Consider the following 19,010-nt stretch of genomic DNA (forward strand, 5'->3'; position numbering starts at 1 on the left):
GAATATGTAAGGAAAAAATACTGGGAAAATCCTGCAGTATGCTGGGAAAATTATTTTGCCTGTTGTAAAGGAAAACTAAAGGAAAGTTGTAAAGGAAAACTAGATTGTCTAGCACAAAAATATTGTGGTAACTGTGGCTACCTACTGGACCATGGCTTCATGGGATCATGTAAGTAAAAAAAATTGCAAAATTGTGTGGTTGTCTTAGAAAAAGAACCTTAAAATGCTAAAGCAAATGAACTCAAAACACTGACGGAAATTTTTTTCCTTCATAAATTCTATTTGTATGTGGTATTTGATACCAATATCAGTGCATCCAAAAATGCTTGTACTTTAGAAAACAAATTTGATACCTTAAAAGTAGAAAATGTTGTTTCTTCGTTCTGTTTATTCGGCTGTGGTCTGTAACATTGCATGGCATTGCAGTTTCGCAAATTAGTTTGTTCTTGATCATAAACTGGACAATTGGTGAAGTACTATTAACCCTAACCATCCCAGTTCCTTTAAAATCCAGAAGGGAGAAGTTTGAAAGTTGTAAGTACATAACGATTGCACTATTGACTTCCTACAAAGAGGAGGATTTTGGAAGATTCAGGGAAGGTTCCCAGGAATGTTTTGAAAAAAAATTTAATCAAAAATTCCTGCGATCAGAGTATCATTCTAGATAGCAACAACAGAATGAATGTGTCTCTCACTGCAGTGACTCAAAAACAGGCATGATAGTTTTCCTATATTAATAGAATTTTCAAATTTTTCTCCTGTCATTTTCTATTATTTTCTTCATTTTTAGCATTCTGTACTTTAGACTTTACACTTCTGGGGTGTCTGCAGAACACTTTTTCCTATCTTTTTCTCAGGGTCAAATATTATGCCTGATCAAAAACTTGACAATCCACTTTACTACTTCTTAGCACAAGTACCTGAAAAACGCTAGAACCAAGGGTAAAATATTATGCCTGCTCAAAAACTTGAAACTCCACTTTACCACTAACATGCTAGTTGGCTCAGGCACAATAGTGTTAACAGTTTGTAACACAAATAAAAATCAATAGCTACATTGTCGTGTCATACCTGTAAATAACTGCTGTTACTTCCCCTGATCACATAGCATATCCTTCCCTGCGAGGTTCCTGCCCCCTGGACGTCGCTGCAGCGTCACTCATGGATAACAACGAGCTGGCCTTAGCACTACGGGAGCAGCACTTGGAGCGAGTGGTGGTGTACTTATCTACCTGTGGCATACAGGTAAAATGACTGCAGGTCAATTGGGGTCAACTTAGCATTTGACAAGGCTATTTGGCCGCATTTGATTGAGCAGTGAAGCAGTGCAGTGTTGTAGTTGAGTACTTTTCCGAGCATTGAGTACTGCCGAGTACTTAGGTTACCGAGTACGAGTACGAGTAATTCTGAGTACCAGGACAGGTCTCTGAGCATGAGTAAACGAACTTCGAGTACGAGTACGAGTACTCGTATTCCGAGTACAAGTACAAGTACTCGCATTTCCGAATACGGCCATACGGCAAATGGTTTATTGTGCGTAATTGGCCCAGGCCCAGTCAGACTGATATACAGACCCACTCACGGCTAGCTGTTAAATGTGTTTGTCCGGACGTGCACAGAAAATCAGGAATGTTAGATTTCTTTGCAAGCCAATCAACCATTTCAAATTGAAAGTATTGAAAAATAAGGCTGTGGTAAGTCGAGCCATACCATTTTTTGGTGAGTACTGCTATTCGAGTATGAGTACTCCAATGATCGAGTACAATTTCAACATGTCGAGTACGAGTACTTTGCTACCCGAGTACGAGTACCGTCATTTCGAGTACGAATACTTTGACAATCAAGTACGATTACGAGTATGAGTACTCGAGTAGTACTCGAGTATGAGTGCTGAGTACAAGTACTACAACACTGCACTGGCGCGTATTGAGCATTGGCTACACAAGCCGAGTGACTAAGTCATGAGGCCTTTTGCACTTCATCAGAATTACTTTCACTAAGAAAGCAACGTTGCCAGATTTTTTTTTCTCAGGTTCAAACCCTGCTCCAGTCAATTCCTTTATTCACCTTTTCAAAAAGTGTTATAATTCACTTAGTCAGTTTCCCTTTGTGGTTCATTTGAAAATTTGTAATAAAAAGCCGCATCCTCTCTGAGTGATCCCCGTTTGCTATTTCCCACGTCTGCATCGATCGTGACTTTGGGCGTGATCCCTGGCTGTATAGCATATATGGGTTTATGGCTTCTGACTAGCGCCCCTTGAACAAAGACATTGACAAATTGGGGAACCGCCAACATACCGTAGCTCAGTTTGTAGAGCATTGGAACGACAATCCAGAGGTGGCAGGTTCAAACCCCGCTCAAGTCAATTTCTTTATTCAACTTTTTCAAATTTTTATAATTTCACGTAGTCAGTTTCCCTTTGTGGTTCAATTGAAGATTTTGTACATGTTTTAATTGGTGTTCTCTCAAAGCAGAATTGTTTTTGAAAGTACAGTATGAACTCTTTGTCAATAAGACTCCCCCAGCCAACCCATGGAGCAAAACTATGCTGTGCTTTTGTATGATTTCAGGACAACTCTCGTCTGATCTCTATTGGCAAGCCGTCGGTAGGCTGGGATCCGTTGGATGGAGAGAGATATCTGGACTTCATGCGCCATGCTGTCTGGGTCAATGGTACGTACATCAATCAAACTTTCTTGATAATAAATCCGAAAATGTTAGACATTTCATTGTGGGTTCCCTCAATTATAATTTTGGGTTTTACTCCTACCTCTAAAACGAAACATTTTATTTTCTCTTAATAGGAATCCTCAGGCCCTCTACCTATAATATGTTTGAACTTTGAATGCCCCTTTTTTTACGTTATCAGAAATATTAATAATGATCAGTATTTGAAGATGCTCCTCTCAAAAAAATTGAATCAAGCTTCTCATCATGTTAAATATATTAACATCACAAGTAAAACAGAAAAAAATCATATAAAAAAATGAAACAGATATGTGTTGATGAACTTCTTAAATTGCTCAAGAATCCATATGAAAAATAAACAAACCTGCTGTAAGCAGCTTATTATAAAAATCAAAAAAAGTTTTAGTGCCAGATGTTCCGTTCCTTGCAGGATCATCCTCAAAAGCAAAATGAACTGAAATGAACAAATGCGCAAAATGTCTATTGACTTTCTTGTAATCTTTTTTGCAGGAGAAACAGTAGAGGAGAATGCCAACTTGGTGGTGCGTCTCCTGATCAGGCATCCCGAGTGCCTGGGCCCGGCCCTGCGCGGTGAAGGCAAGGGCCTGCTGGCTGCCATGGAGGAAGCCATCTTGATGTCAGACTCGTCGGAGGACATGTTTGTGACGGGAACACCGGCCATGGTGGTGGTGATGGAGGAAGGCGGGGAGAGCCAGCCACTGGTTTCCCAAGGGTGGGTTTGTTTGCTCTTATTCCTAACCGACTGAGGGCGCTGTGCATTGGAATTTCAAGGGATGAAGCTATAATTAGGGCCACCACAGTGAGAAGCAAAATGTGATGCTTTGGTGGTGCTGAGTAGAATTGTGTCATTTTGTAGATGGCTGAAAGGGATTGGCGTTCCTTGCCTCTGCGTTATGACTGGCCAGCGTATAGACCCCTCTCATAGACGGCCATCTTCGTAGGAAAACTAAAACTACGTGTTCAACACCATCAGGTGCATGTGTGCTCAGTGTGCAAACACTCGCAATTTCTTTGAAATATAGCGCAGCCGATGCACGTTAAGAAACCTAGACGCCCAAAATGCAGATGCACATGACAACCTGTAGGAAGTGGCATCATTTGAGAGAGATCTATTGTAAATAGCTTCTAAGATAATAGCACAGCACAGGAATTGATCATGCAAAGCCCTAATGTTGTCCTGGAAAACTCATGGGAAAGTGATTGAATTTCATTGATTGATTGGGTGCACACTGTACAATGAATCCTATGAATATGTGTACCTTGGTCACATTCAATTCTTTTGTGCTTCATAATTCGCACAGGCCAGACATTGACATCAAAGAAGACGAGGATGAAGTGGACACTGGTGGCGCTATTCTGACCTTCTACGCGACCCTGATTGACCTCCTGGGTCGCTGTGCCCCGGACCAGCAGCTCCTGAGCCAGGGACGGACTGAGCCCCAGCGGATCCGTTCCATTCTCTGTAGTCTGGTGCCGCTGCCTGACCTGGTCGGTGTTCTCAGTCTCAAGTTCGTCCTGCCGTCTCCCAATAAAGTCTACGAGAAGAAAGATGGTGAGTGTTTTTCCTTTTGTTTATTTTGTTTTGTTTTAGGCTAGGGATTTAGACTTTGTTTAAATTGTGTTTTGGGATATTTTGTCAGTTGTTGGTAATGAAATGTGTGCGAAAACTGCATTTCCCAAAAGCAGTTATATAAAGTAGAAAGAATTTTTTATTCAAGATTTAAAAGATTTTTTATTTAATGTTGGTGTGTCTTTTTGTGTTATGCGTGTAATACATGCATTGTTAAATGACTGCAACTTAATATTGTATGTAAATACATACATTTGTGTTTATTAATTTGTGCATAGTCAAAAATAATAATGATAATTTGGGAGGCTAATCATCCTTACTCGCAGCTGAGAAGCTGAATTGCGAAGGACACGGCTACAACGTGGTTGAGCCGAAGGCGTATACATTTTAAAGGTGTCTTAAGCAGCTGCCGTACAACCCATGTCTGACCACGGAGCACAGCCACAATTGTTGTAATTTTTCCCCCCTTTTTCATATTGGTGTCAGTTTAAAGTTTTGTGTCATGGTTTTAGCACAAGGGAAATTACTCAATATTAAATAAATGAAATGAAATTCCCATAAATAGAACAGTGTTCTGGCCAGTGTTGGAGCAAAGGCTTTGACCCTCAAGGCCAAGGCCAAGGCCAAGGCTTTGACCCTCAAGGCCAAGGCTTCGACCCTCAAGCCTCGAGGCCAAGGCCAAGGCTTAACCCTCAAAGCCAAGGCCAAGGCCAAGGCCCTGTTTTATGAAATGACCACTGATATAGAACTAATTATAGTCACATGAGTGACACATCATCACGCAAGGGCGGATCCAGAACACAATTGGGGGGGGGGGGGGCAAAGAAATGTTGGTCCCCCCCCCAAAAAAAAAGTGGGTCAAAAGATTACGGCTTGGGCTTCGGGGCCCGCTTAAGGGCCCAAAAAAAATTTTGGATTCGAGATGCTCTGTGGTGCGATTTGAGGCAATTTCTGACCATTTTAACCGATGTTTATTTAGGAAAAGATGGTGGTGTACTCATTGCCTGCCTTTATTACGACGTCACATAAAAAAAAATGGTTTCGTTTTTTTTGGGGGGGGGGGGGGGCGTGGCCCCTTTTGACCCCCCTGGATCCGGCCTTATCATCACGAATTGCTCGTTACGAAGAACAACATTTCTTAATTGCAATCAACATGCTCGCATAGGCCTACACCGTTTTATGACTGCACTGTATCTATTAACGTATAAGTTCAGGTCTTCAATATGGTTTAACTAAACAAAATAATGATTTACTTCTATATTGACACACAATTCTCCCAAGTGTAACAAAAGGGGGATCCAAGAAACTGATTTGGGAAATTTTTATTTGCTGGCCCAACATGGTCAGAAATATCAGCATTATCTAAAACAGATACATGCAAATCTTTAGCACTTATCAGGGAGACATATACAACCAATCAAATCTATTCCATAGTTATATGCAATTAAAGTGATCATCTCATTAGCCCCACAAGTGTACGGAATATTGTTGCAGCAAATCTACTACAATGGTAACAACATGTGATGCTATAAAAGTGGAAGTGTGCCTAACACACAAATCTATATGGTGCTTCCCTCCTCCATCGTACATGTAATACGATTAAAATGGTAACAGCAAAATTTCGAACAGATTTATCTGGAAAATGCAAAACTCTATGGGCCTTGAAGAGCCTTGACTCAAAATTGCAAGGCCCTGAACCCTCAAGGCCAAGGCCAAGGCCAAGGCTTTTGCCCTCAAGCCTCGAGGCCAAGGCCAAGGCCCTAAAATCCAGCCTTAAGGCAGCCTTAAGGCCAAGGCCCAGCATCAAGGCACTACATTACTGGTTCTGGCTGTATAACCTTCCTAAATCATACGAAATGCTATAAACCTTCTTGTGGATTTAAAGGGAAAAAAATGTTTTGGATACCTAGGGTTGAAGTTTTCTTGTTATAGTTTGGAAGTGTTCTGTTTCTATTTTTCTACGTTGTAGACGGTGTCGGTAAGCCCCTGGGTGCAGATCTGAAGGGTCTTACTCCAAGCCACAAGGAAGCCATGCTGCTCTTCCTAGAGAGAGTCTATGGCATCAATGATCAGGAACTGTTCTTCCAGCTCTTGGAAGTTGGCTTCTTGCCAGACCTGAGAGCTGCAACTACTATGGACACGGTCAGTATTGGAGCCCGAGTCAGTTCAATTCATTCAATATTAATACCAGTGGTAGCAAGAATTGAATTAACAAAGACATTGGCAAATGAAATATTCAACTCTTGCATCAAAAAGGGGACCATTTCTTTCCTTGATTTAACAGCAATTCATTTCTAAATGTTCCACTGAAAACGTCTCGGAATATTCAATAATTATTTGAATGCTGGAGTATTCAAATAAACACAAAAATTGAAAAGTTGAACAAAGAAATTGACTGGAGTGGGGCTTGAACCTGCAACCTCCGGATAACCATTTCGGTGCTCGTACCAAATGAGCTATCCAGCCCTTGGTTGGCGGTTCCCTAATTTGTTAATTATTATCTGGAGGATGCAGTTTTTAAGCCCTGCTCCATTCAATTTCTTTGTTCAACTTTTTAATTGTTATAATTCCCGTAGTCAGTTTCCCTGTGTGGTTCATTTGGAAAAAAAACACCACATGCTGCACTGGCTTAATTGGAGTTGACATGAACAACGCGTCAGAAGAATGCAAAATCCTGTTCATGACAACACCATTTAGCCCTTTTCGGACCGTTTTGTATTTATGCAGTGTATCTTGTTTATACCTGACCACGTCTTCATTTGTTTATTTATTTCCTCCATATTTTTTTGATTCCTCCACCCCACAGCCCAACACCCACGACCACGACATGTCCCTGGCCTTGAACCGATACCTCTGCAACTCGGTCCTACCCCTGCTGACGCGACACGCAGGCATGTTCCAGAACGCTGACCAGTACGCCTCGCTGCTGGACTCAACGCTCCACACCGTCTACAGGATGGCCAGTTGCAGGTCCTTGACCCGAGGTCAGCGGGACACTGTTGCGGACTTCCTCGTGGCCTTAACAAGGTAGGTTTGGATTAATTCAGCAAATAAGAATTTACAGGTCATTACTGCAGGGCTGAGATTTTTCACGGTTTTTCCTGATTTCAGGATTTTTAGTCAGGATTTTTCCTGATTTCAGAATATTTAGTCCGCATTTTTCCTGATTTCAGGATTTTTAGTAGGGATTTTTCCTGATTTCAGGATATTTAGTCAGGATTTTTGAAGAATCGCATTTGAAATCTGGAATTACCGAGGTTTTACTGCAGAGTTGCGTTCACTTTAAATGTTTATATTTAAAGCGAAAGAAATGAATGTTTTCAAGTGGTCCCCTTAGGAAAATACAAACCATAGACCCGACATTTTTTCTTGGGGCCTGAGCAGCCCCAAAACCCTCTGCCGGTTATTTTGTGGTTTTTTTTTTCATTTTACCCCAATCTCACCCCTGTAATCCTGAGGCAGGAACCACGTATATGCCCGTGACGCATGTGTTCCTAAATTCAAGGCGTGCACATCATTTTTGGGAAACCTGCATTCCACCTGCGCGCGAGTGTGCCACTATATAGAGAACGGTGGTTCCACTTCAGTATTGGCTGGTCACCAAATTAGTCTATAGACTGGGTATTGGCAGTATTACACAGTGGCGTAACTCTACTCAGTGCCACATTGTATTGCGTACGTTTCACGACATTCCATGTTGTCCAGTCATTTCAGTTCAAGAAAGTTTTGCAATTTGTAATGCTATGACTTACGCAATAGATTTTGGCATCACATATGCAGTCAGTACAGTTGGCGAAAGTCACAGCATTACAAATTAGAAAATGGACGATTTTATCATCTGATAGTGATTGTTGGAGAGCATTTCACTGCTCAACTGTATGAAATTCGTAGTTTTACATTTGGAGGTAATGAAATCCATCTACAATTTTGGGGGTTGCTGCCTGATTCTAAAAGAAAAATCAGGTGGTTCAGGGACTGTTATCTGACCAATATGAGATCCCACACAAGCAGCCATCATAATATGATTCTGCTTCTGCCAACATGTTTTTCAAATATTTCAAACTTCATGGTGTCCCCCCCCCAAAAAAAAATACCCCTCAGAGCCCTCTTTTTCACAGCTTGTAAAAAAAACATCACATATATCGATACATATTTGGAGAGTGTCAACTATCTTAATTAAAAAAGTAAGGGATTTAGGACGAGGGTAGTTTTGCTTTCTGTCATATTTAAATGTGTTGTTCTTTATTTGGTCCTTTATTTTTTTCATTTTCTGCAATAATGCTCATTTCTCCTTTTGGAAGAAGTAATAGTCCTAAAAGGGACAGTCTGGCTAACTTGTTAAATCTTCTGCTCTGCCCTCTACTTGGTAGCCTCTTTCACGGTTGCAAGTTTCGGCCCATGGATGTTCTTATTGCGGCAGTAAAATATCACTCGCCGTGGAAAAAAGGAAAAAAGTGGTTTTCCATTGGCCATAACTCAATAACTATTTTCCCGAGTGAGAAGATTTGTTCGTTATAGAAAAGCTGTTCTTTCTTTTTATAATACATGTATGTCTGGGTCTGCTGTGCACTTCATGCCATATCGTGCTTCGTCTGTACGGTATGGTTCTATTTATCGTATTTGTATTGCGCTTCAAATTTTTGGGTGTACATCCTAAGCATTGCAGATATAACACCCTCTGAGCATCTGAAATTATTTTCCAATGATTTTGAGGAAATGTAGCTCTACAGTTCTTTTCGTGAAAAGAAGCTTGTGGAGTATTAGAGGTCCAAGTTGCAACCGCTTCAACTTATTTGATAAACCACCATGATAGGAATTGTCTGTCTATCCGTCAGTTTTTCTTTCTTCCAAAAGTGAGAGTGGAACTTCGTTATGATTGTTTTTCTATTTTACCTAGGTACATTGCTTGTGAAAGATATGTGTAGAATACTAAATGTTGTTTATGTTCTCATCAGTCATTTTAGTCCAGTAAAGGCCAGTTTTCCAAATCGCAGTGGTTTTGTCTCTTGATTGGCAGCAGATATTACTTTTTGATTACACATTGCTTGTAATAGGTAGAAGATTGGCTTGAAGCAGCTAATGAAGGCTGTAATGGCCAGGTTGCCAAATGGTAGAGTCATTTTTGTCAAGTGATTGACGGCTAATATTACTTTTTGATTGCAACGCTTGTAGGGTAGAGCTTGGTTTATATGTGTTACAGGCTTGATGTTCATACCGACTTGATGTTCATACCGACTTGAAGGTTGCATGCAGGCAAGGCCTGATCAAGTGTATTAGCCAATCAGAATTGAGAAATGTCAGTGTCATCCAATCAGAGGCCTTTGCATGACATCAGCAGATCAGTAAATAACTTGCCGCAATTTATGTAAGACGCATTATCTTTGCCAGCAGGCAGCGCCCAGTATACAGACCGTAGACTGCCGGATGGTGATGACATGTTGTTGATCATGTTTTGCAAAAAGAAATGCCATCCTATCCTGGATTTGGAGCATATTTGAGCAGGAATTTGAAATCCTAAAGTTGCCACGACTTCTGAACTTAGGTTTGGTTTAGTGTAGTCTTGCCACAATGACTTCTACTCCAGATTTTGTGGGTCTGGGAGACTACAATTTTTCAACGACACTGGTGTTGACAGATGGTGTAACAGACAGCCTTAGGATTATCCAGTGTATCATTCTTGTCGTAACAACAATTCTCCTTTTAACACTGAACCCACTTTGTCTTCTCGTACTGAGACGTGTGGACAGCATCCAGGACACCACCAAAGTCTTTCTGAGAGCTCTGACAGCTGCTGATCTTGGAGTTGGGATTTTGTTTGCCCTGCCGATGACATTTGCTGCTTTCTACCAGGACTGGCCTTTTGGCAATGCTTTGTGTGGATTCCAAGCCTTTCTCATACCCATCATCTTCTCTCTCCCTCCTTTATCTCTGCTCATGTTGACAGTAGATCGTTACATTTCAGTGGTTCATGCACTCCGCTACCCTTCACTTGTAACTGTGAAACGGGCACGAATTGCTGTCGTGTCTGTTTTGGGGGCACTTCTGCTGATAGGAATTGGATACAACTTCGTGGGAGAATGGCACTTTGTGTACAGGCCCAAATTTCTTTTTTGTTTTTGTATTAATATCAATAACAACGAAGGACATTTGACTTTACTTTTCATTCAAGTGACATTTTCATGCGTAGTATCATTTGCTCTGCTTACAGTACTGATAACATACATCAGACTCTTTCTGATTTCCCGACATCATGAACAGCGCATCCAAGCCGACAATCCAGCTGCCCTTGAAGGTAATCCACCTCCGAGACCCAACAATAAGATGCTTCACACGTTACTCATCGTTGTACTGAGTGCATTCATCTTCAATCTCCTACCACTTGTGTGCATCATACTCAATGATGTTAATTTTGACCCCTTGGTAACCTTTTTCATGCTTGACCTGCCCGTTCTTACAAACAGTTGGTTGAACGTGGTCATCTATTTCTTCAGGAACAAGGACATCCACCAAGCAACCAGGAATCTTTTGCTGACTTACTTGACATTTGTGCAGAAGCATTTCCCTTTTACATGTACTTGCAGCACAAGTTGAACTATACAATGAATTCTGTAAATTTGAAGCGTAATTGTTCTATTTATTTTGCTGTCACAATTTTTTTCTCTATGAATTCTTCAGTCTTCTAAAAAAAATCATAAAATAACAAATACCTTTCCGGCATGGATTTTTTAAATTGACACAAAGCTACATGTAACCCCTTGTTCCATCGTGCAGAATACTTTAAAAAAAGAGTTAAATCATCCCGAGTGCGGACATTCTTATTCTTTTTTCATGTGATGATTGTAGACCTAATGATATTAGATGGAAGAGAACTTTGATTGATGTGCATAAATGCAACGCCAGAGTACACAAACCTCTAGTTGCATTTTCTGTTAGAATGAAGAAAAGTTATAAATCTCCACGCACGCACTTGTGCGTAATTTGTGGGAAATGAAATGCTCATTTACTGATTATCCATTCGGGGTTGTAGCGTATCAATTTAATACATTAAGTTTTAAATACAAACACGGACATAACCGTGTAAAAATTTAATCTGTCAAGTGTTCGTAGGTTTGTGTAGCAATATTGATGCGCCAAGCATCTTTGCATTTGGTGGGTTAAGTAATTATTTCAAGGTTCCTTCATCTTCTTTAAATGACAATGTGGTACACCCATAATATAGGCATTCATTGTGTATGTCTGTCAATTTGTCTTGGCAAGAAGATTGCAGTGTGCTTTGGCTGTTCCTCCATCATGTTTTTCTAGGGTATATGTATATTGCTCATGAAGCTCATGACATGCATCAGGTTGTATACCGCGACAGTGAAAGAGATTGTTTATGTTGTTCTCTACCGTCAGGCCGCATTGGTTAAAATGAAAATACTAGAATGCCAAATTATACGCCAATGAGTTTGGAAACAATTGGCATCAGGCAGCGTGGCTGGTTACTATGATTTGAAGGTTGCCATGCATGCGCAAGCAAGACCTGTTATTGCATCTAATGCAATCAACATTGAAAAGGATCTGGGTTAACCAATCAGAGGTGGACACACGACGTCTGCATGTAGAGATATACACTGACCATAATTTTTGGATGACACATCCTCTTGCAACCAGGCCACACTTAGTTTACTGATGTGTTAGCAGCTTAGAAATTTGCTGCCTCTTCAGATTTCGCACCTGTTCCACAATGAATTCTACTCTCGATTTTGTGGGTCTTGGAGACTACAATTTGTCGACGACACTGGCGTCAACAGACAGTGTAGCAGACAGCCATAGGATTGTCCAGTGTACCATTCTTGTCATTACAACGATTCTCCTTTTGACTCTGAACCCACTTTGTCTTCTTGCTCTGAGATGTGTGGACAGCATCCAGGACACCACCAAAGTCTTTCTGAGAGCTCTGACAGCTGCTGATCTTGGAGTTGGGATTTTCGTGGCCCTGCCAATGACATTTGCTGCATTTTACAAGGACTGGCCTTTTGGTTATGCTTTGTGTGGATTGCAGGCCTTTTTCTTAACCCCCATCATCTATTTCTCTCCTCTGTCTCTGCTCATGTTGACAGTAGATCGTTACATTTCAGTGGTGCATGCACTCCGCTACCCTTCACTTGTAACTGTGAAACGGGCACGAATTGCTGTCATGTCTGTTTTTGCAGCTCTGTTGTTGATATCCATTGGATCCAGCTTTTTGGCAGAATGGCACTTTGAGTACAGGCCAAAAGTTTATTTTTGTATTTTTGTTAATCAAAACCAAGAACTTCATTCCTGGACATACTGGCAAGTGACATATTCATGCACAGTTTCATGCGCTCTACTTACAGTTCTGACAACATACATCAGACTCTTTCTGATTTCCCGACATCACCAACGGCGCATCCATGCTGACAATCCAGCTGCCCTTGAAGGTAATCCACCTCTGAGACCCAACAATAAGATGCTTCACACGTTACTCATTGTTGTACTGAGTGCATTCATCTTCAACCTTTTGCCACTTGTATGCATCATTCTCGGTGACATTATTACGGACCCCTTTGTAACCTTTTTCATGTTTGTGCCGCCCATTCTTACAAACTGTTGGTTGAATGTGGTCATCTATTTCTTCAGGAACAAGGACATCCGCCAAGCAACCAGAAGCCTTCTGATGACTTACTTCACATTTCTGCAGCAGCATTTGTTGTGCAACTCAAATTGAACAAAAGAGAACAGTACTAGTCATTATTTTCTGACAACCAAAATATCATTCGGGTCCCTGATTCACCATTATCAGGTGAACACACTGCAAGTCAGAGAAAGAGGACACTTGAGCGTCATTGATACCATTGATGGTTATTCCTGAAACGATAGGTTATTGCCATATTAATCGGTTGTGTATACTCCCCATGAAAAAAGTGCAAGCATTCGGTGTGTCCCTCACATTTGAGCTGTCATAAGTGAGCTACAAAGAGCCATCTTGTCTTCCTTCACAAAGTTCACAGTTAAAATTGGATGATTTTCATGAAAGGGTGAACAAAAATAAGACACTCTATTTGAGAAAATGCCCTTTTTAGATGTTCTAAAGAGCTTATTTTTAACATTTTATATTTTAATGTCTGGCTTTACATTGGATTAGTTGTCTGTTACAACTGATAATGTAACACAATTAAACCGATAATGTAGTAGAATGTACTGCACTATCAGTCGATGGTTGTTGCATTATTGGTCCCAACCAGTGTTGTAGTACTCGTACTTGGTACTCGTACTCGAGTACTACTCGAGTACTTTTTTAGTAGTACTCGTACTCGTACTCATGTCAAAGTACTCGTACTCGAAATGACGGTACTCGTACTCGGGCGGCAAAGTACTCATACTATGATTTTTCTCTGTGCATGTCCGGACAAACACATTTAACAGCTAGCCGTGAGTGAGTCTGTATATCGGTCTGACTGGGCCTGGGCTAATTATGCACAATGAACCTTTTGCTGTATGGCCGTATTCGGAAATACAAGTACTCGTACTCATACTCGTACTCGGAAGTACAAGTACTCGTACTTGTACTCGTACTCGGAAGTACTCGTACTCAGAGACCTGTTCTTGTACTCGGAGGTACTCAGCAACTTAAGTACTCGGCACTCGGTACTCGGAAAAAAGTACTCGACTACAACACTGGTCCCAACTGATAATGTAACAAAAATTGACTAATAGTGTAGTAAATGTTACTACACTTCTCAGTCAGTTTTTTGCTACATTATCGGTTAGTGATACAGTATCACTCAATTGTTGTTAAAGTATCGGTTGGTGATATGTTATCCGTTGGTATTATCAGTTGTAACATTCGTCAAAGCATTTAGTAAAATAGATGAGCTTTTATGGTAACTTCAGTAAACAAATTTAAAAAAAATGAATACATTGTTTGAAGGATCTATAATGTATAACCAACTACTACTTGTGTTGCGCCCCATCATGCTGTGGTCATGGGCGTCGCCAGGATTTTTTCTAGAGGGGGGCAAAAATTTTTGTTGCCAAAAAATGCTTGTATTTCTCAACACATTATCGATTTATCAGTTTTAGAGGGGGCAGGGACATTTTGCCCTTCCTTTTTTTTTTTTTTTTTTTTGTGGCTTTTCCGGGGGGGGGGGGGGGGCAAGTGCCCCCCCTTGCCCCCCCCCTTGCCCCCCCCCCCCTCGCGACGCCCATGGCTGTGGTTGTCACAAAAACACATTACATGTATGTCTAATTTTTGTTTTTGTTTTTGTTTTGGAGGGGCGGGGTCTGATGCGCATTGCTTGTAAGAGGTAGAAAATTGGCTTGAAGAGGAGTTAATGGAAGTGTTCATATCGGCCAATTTGTCATGATGGGCAGAAAGTAAAGGCCAGGCTGCCACATTGTGTGCAAATTTGTCAACTGATTGATGGCTTTTTGTTTGTAAAAGGTAGAAAATTGACTGCAAAAGGTAGAAAATTGACTTAAACCAATTAATGGAAGTTGCATAAATGATCACATCAATCAATTAAATGCTTCAAGTTAATGGAATTCTATATTACTGTTTGATTGGAAAGAGGCTTCTATGCGCTCTTTAAGGTGACATAGGAACTGATGCATGATGTTAATTTTAAATAATCAGGGTTGAGCTTGGTATGTGTTTTTTGAAGATTGCATGCAGGCAAGAAGTGATCTTGCATATTAACCAATCAACGTTGAAAGAGATCAGTGTCATCCAATCAGAGGCCTTAGGTAAGACATCAGCAGATCAGTAATTACTTTGCCACAATTTATGTGAGGCATTATCTTGCAAATAGGCAGTGCCAAGTTTTGCAGACTGTAGACTGGCGGATGGTGATGACATGTTGTTGACGTTTTGCAAGAAGAAATATAATTTGGACCTTCAGTAAGAGAACATTTGAGCAGAATTCGGATTGCTCTTATTATCAAAATCTCTGAGCATAGATTGGTTTCTGAAGTCTTTCCGCAGTGCATTCAACTCCAAATTTTATGGATCTACATGTAGGTACTGTAATTTTTCAACAACACCAGTGTCAACAGATGGTGTCGCACAGAGCTATAAGATTGTCCAGTGTGTCATTCTTGTCGTATCAACAATTCTGCATTTGATACTGAACCCACTTTGTCTTCTTGTACTGAGACGTGTGGACAGCATCCAGGACACCACCAAAGTCTTTCTGAGAGCTCTGACTGCTGCTGATCTTGGAGTTGGGATTTTCGTGGTCCTGCCAAGTGCCAATGACATTTGCTGCTTTCTACCAGGACTGGCCTTTCTGCCTGTGTTAATCAATCAGACGTTGGCACATGACTTTCGCATGTAAAAATTGGACTGACCGTAATTTTTGGGTGATGCATCCTCTTGCCACCAGGCGACACCAAGTTTACTGATGCTTTAGCAGCTTAAAAAATGTGGGTGTTTTTTTTCTTGATTTAGTGCAGGAGATTAGATACCAGCAGAAAACTGATCAGTCCTAAATTTGCCATCTCTTCCGATTTTTGTTACCTATTCACAATGAATTCTACCCTGGAACCCAACAATTACGGTGTAACAGACAGCTTTGGGATTGCCCAGTGTATCATTCTGGTGACAACCATTCTCCTTTTGACACTGAACCCACTTTGTCTTCTTGTATTGAGACGCGTGGACAGCATCCAGGACACCACCAAAGTCTTTCTGAGAGCTCTGACAGCTGCTGATCTTGGAGTTGGGATTTTCTTCGCCCTCCCAGGGACATTTGTTACTTTTTACAAGGACTGGCCTTTTGGTAATGCTTTGTGTGGATTGCAAGCCTTTCTCCTATCTACCATCATCTATTCCCCTCCTGTATCTCTGCTCATGTTGACAGTAGATCGTTACATTTCAGTGGTTCATGCACTCCGCTACTCTTCACTGGTAACTGTGAAGCGGGCACGAATTGCTGTCGTGTCTGTTTTGGGGGCACTTTTGCTGATAGGAGTTGGGTACAACTTTGTGGGAGAATGGCGCTTCATGTTCATGCCCAAACTTCTTGTTTGTGTGTGTACTAATAACGAAGCAGGAAATTTGACTTTGCCATTCATTCAAGTGACATTTTCATGCGTAGTATCATTTGCTCTGCTTACAGTACTGATAACGTACATCAGACTCTTTCTGATTTCCCGACATCATGAACGGCGCATCCATGCCAATAATCCAGCTGCCCTTGAAGGTAATCCACTTCCGAGACCCAACAATAAGATGCTTCACACGTTACTCATCATTGTACTGAGTGCATTGATCTTCAATCTCCTACCACTTTTGTGGATCGTACTCGGTGATGTTGATATGGACCCCTTGGTAACCTTTTTCATACTTGACCTGCCCATTCTTACAAACAGTTGGTTGAACGTGGTCATCTATTTCTTCAGGAACAAGGACATCCGCCAAGCAACCAGGAATCTTTTGCTGACTTACTTGACATTTTTGCAGAAGCATTCCCCTTTTACATGTACTTGCAACACAAGTTGAACCATACAATGAATTCTGTAATTGTACTATTTATTTTGTTGTCACAATTTTTTTCTTTGATCTCTTCGGTCTTCTCAAAGTACATCATAAAATAACAAATTTTTCCAGCAGAGCTGTTTTTAATTTACACAGCATTACATGTAACTCCTTGTTCCATCGTGCGGAATACTTAAGCAAGTGAAAGCATCCTGAGTGAGGACATTCTTATTCTTTTTTCATATGCATGATGTTAGATTTAATGATATTAGATGGAATAGAACTTTGATCGATGTGCTGTAAATGCAACGCCAGAGTACACAAACCAATAGCTGCATTTTCTGTTAAAATGAACAAAAGTTATTAATCTCCAGGCACGCACTTGTGCATAATTTTTGGGAAATGTAAAGACATGTTTCATTTACTGATATCTATTTGGGGTTGTAGTGTATCAGTTTAACATATTTCAGTTTAAATGCAAACACAGATATAGCCATGTAGAAATTTAATCTGTTAAGTGTTTGTAGGTTTGCGTAATAATGTAGATGCGCCAAGCATGCGTCATTGAATTTGGTGAGTGAACCAGTTCACGCCGTGATTATTTTGCCAAAAATGGAACAAGGCACGGGATTACTTTTCGCTCGACCTCTAGCTAGGCGGGTTGTATCCATCACCCCCGGGCAGCACACTCGTATTTCTGGCTTCGCTCGCTGCGAGCTTGTCACTGGCAGATATTTTCCGGTCTCGTTCCCTGTGTGTTTATCCGTCATCTGTTCTGAATACTGCAAAACGTTTGCGTGTAAACACATCATCCGGCGCGTACTGGTTAAGTAATTTCAAAAAACTTCATAGTTTAGACTTATTTCAAGGTTGAATTCGTCTCTATAAAGTGATAATTTGGTACACCCATAATATAACCATATATTAAGGATCTCTGTCAATTGGCTTCTATCAAGATGATTGCAGTGTGCTTTGGCTCTTCCTCAGTCTTGTTTTTCTAAGGTATATATTGCTTGTAAAGGCAGCGAGTCGGCATGCAACCGTTCGTATACCGCGACAGTGAAAGAGATTGTTTATGTTCTTCTCTACCGTCAGGCCGCATTGGTTAAAATGAAAATACTAGAATGCCAAATTATACGCCAATGAGTTTGGAAACAATTGGCGTCAGGCAGCGTGGCTGGTTACTATGATTTGAAGGTTGCCATGCATGCGCAAGCAAGACCTGTTATTGCATCAAATGCAATCAACATTGAAAAGGATCTGGGTTAACCAATCAGAGGTGGACACACGACGTCTGCATGTAAGATATACACTGACCATAATTTTTGGATGACACATCCTCTTGCAACCAGGCCACACCTAGTTTACTGATGTTTTAGCACCTTGGAAATTTGGCACCTCTTCAGGTTTTTTAGCTGCTCCACAGTGAATTCAACTCCAGATTGTGTGGATCTTGTAGACAGCAATTTGTCAACGACACCGGTGTCAACAGACAGTGTAGCAGACAGCCGTAGGATTGTCCAGTGTATCATTCTTGTCATTACAACGATTCTCCTTTTGACTCTGAACCCACTTTGTCTACTGGTACTGAGACGTGTGGACAGCATCGAGGACACACCCAAAATATTTCTGAGAGCTCTGACAGCTGCTGATCTTGGAGTTGGGATACTTGTGGCCCTGCCGGGGACATTTGTTGCCTTTTACCAGGACTGGCCGTTTGGCCGTGCACTGTGTGGACTACAGGGCTTTCTACTCCCAGGAGTTGTTTGCGGCCCTGTTGTGCTTCTGCTCATGTTGACAGTAGATCGTTACATTTCAGTGGTTCATGCACTCCGCTACCCTTCACTTGTAACTGTGAAACGGGCACGAATTGCTGTCATTTCTGGTTTTTTTGGCTCTTTTGTTGATATTGGATCCAGCTTTGTGGCTGAATGGTCCTTTGACTTCAGACCACTATTTCTTGCTTGTACTGTTAGGAATCTGAACAGAGAAGTTAAATCCGCGATATACTCACAAGTGACATACGTATTCATGCACAGTTTCATTTGCTCTGCTCACAGTTCTAATAACATACATCAGACTCTTTCTGATTTCCCAACATCATGAACGGCGCATCCATGCCAACAATCCAGCTACCCTTGAAGGTAATCCACCTCCAAGACCAAACAATAAGGTGCTTCACACTTTACTCATTATTGTACTGAGGATTACAAATATGCAAAAATTAGAAAATGGAAAAAAATCACCCC

At 41.0% G+C, this 19,010-nt stretch overlaps 2 protein-coding genes across 2 annotated transcripts in view; both read left to right on the forward strand.

Annotated features, from left to right (window-relative positions):
• The window catches only part of LOC119740887 (ryanodine receptor 2-like), a 136,085-nt gene extending 128,667 nt beyond the window's left edge, over positions 1-7,418 (forward strand). The window contains 6 exon segments of the mRNA XM_038216354.1: positions 1,109-1,245; positions 2,572-2,674; positions 3,200-3,422; positions 4,012-4,262; positions 6,250-6,422; positions 7,087-7,418. Coding sequence (XP_038072282.1) covers positions 1,109-1,245; positions 2,572-2,674; positions 3,200-3,422; positions 4,012-4,262; positions 6,250-6,422; positions 7,087-7,311 — 1,112 coding nt within the window. The 3' untranslated portion in view covers positions 7,312-7,418.
• A 7,411-nt stretch (positions 7,419-14,829) lies between these two features.
• On the forward strand, positions 14,830-18,328 carry LOC119740491 (beta-3 adrenergic receptor-like). The gene has a single exon (XM_038215814.1). It carries the CDS (start codon positions 15,811-15,813, stop codon positions 16,783-16,785), a length of 975 nt encoding a protein of 324 aa, XP_038071742.1. The 5' UTR covers positions 14,830-15,810; the 3' UTR covers positions 16,786-18,328.
• The last annotated feature ends 682 nt before the right edge of the window (positions 18,329-19,010 follow it).

This window comes from Patiria miniata, unplaced genomic scaffold (assembly GCF_015706575.1).
Source record: "Patiria miniata isolate m_02_andy unplaced genomic scaffold, ASM1570657v1 HiC_scaffold_5, whole genome shotgun sequence".
NCBI classification, from domain to species: domain Eukaryota; kingdom Metazoa; phylum Echinodermata; class Asteroidea; order Valvatida; family Asterinidae; genus Patiria; species Patiria miniata.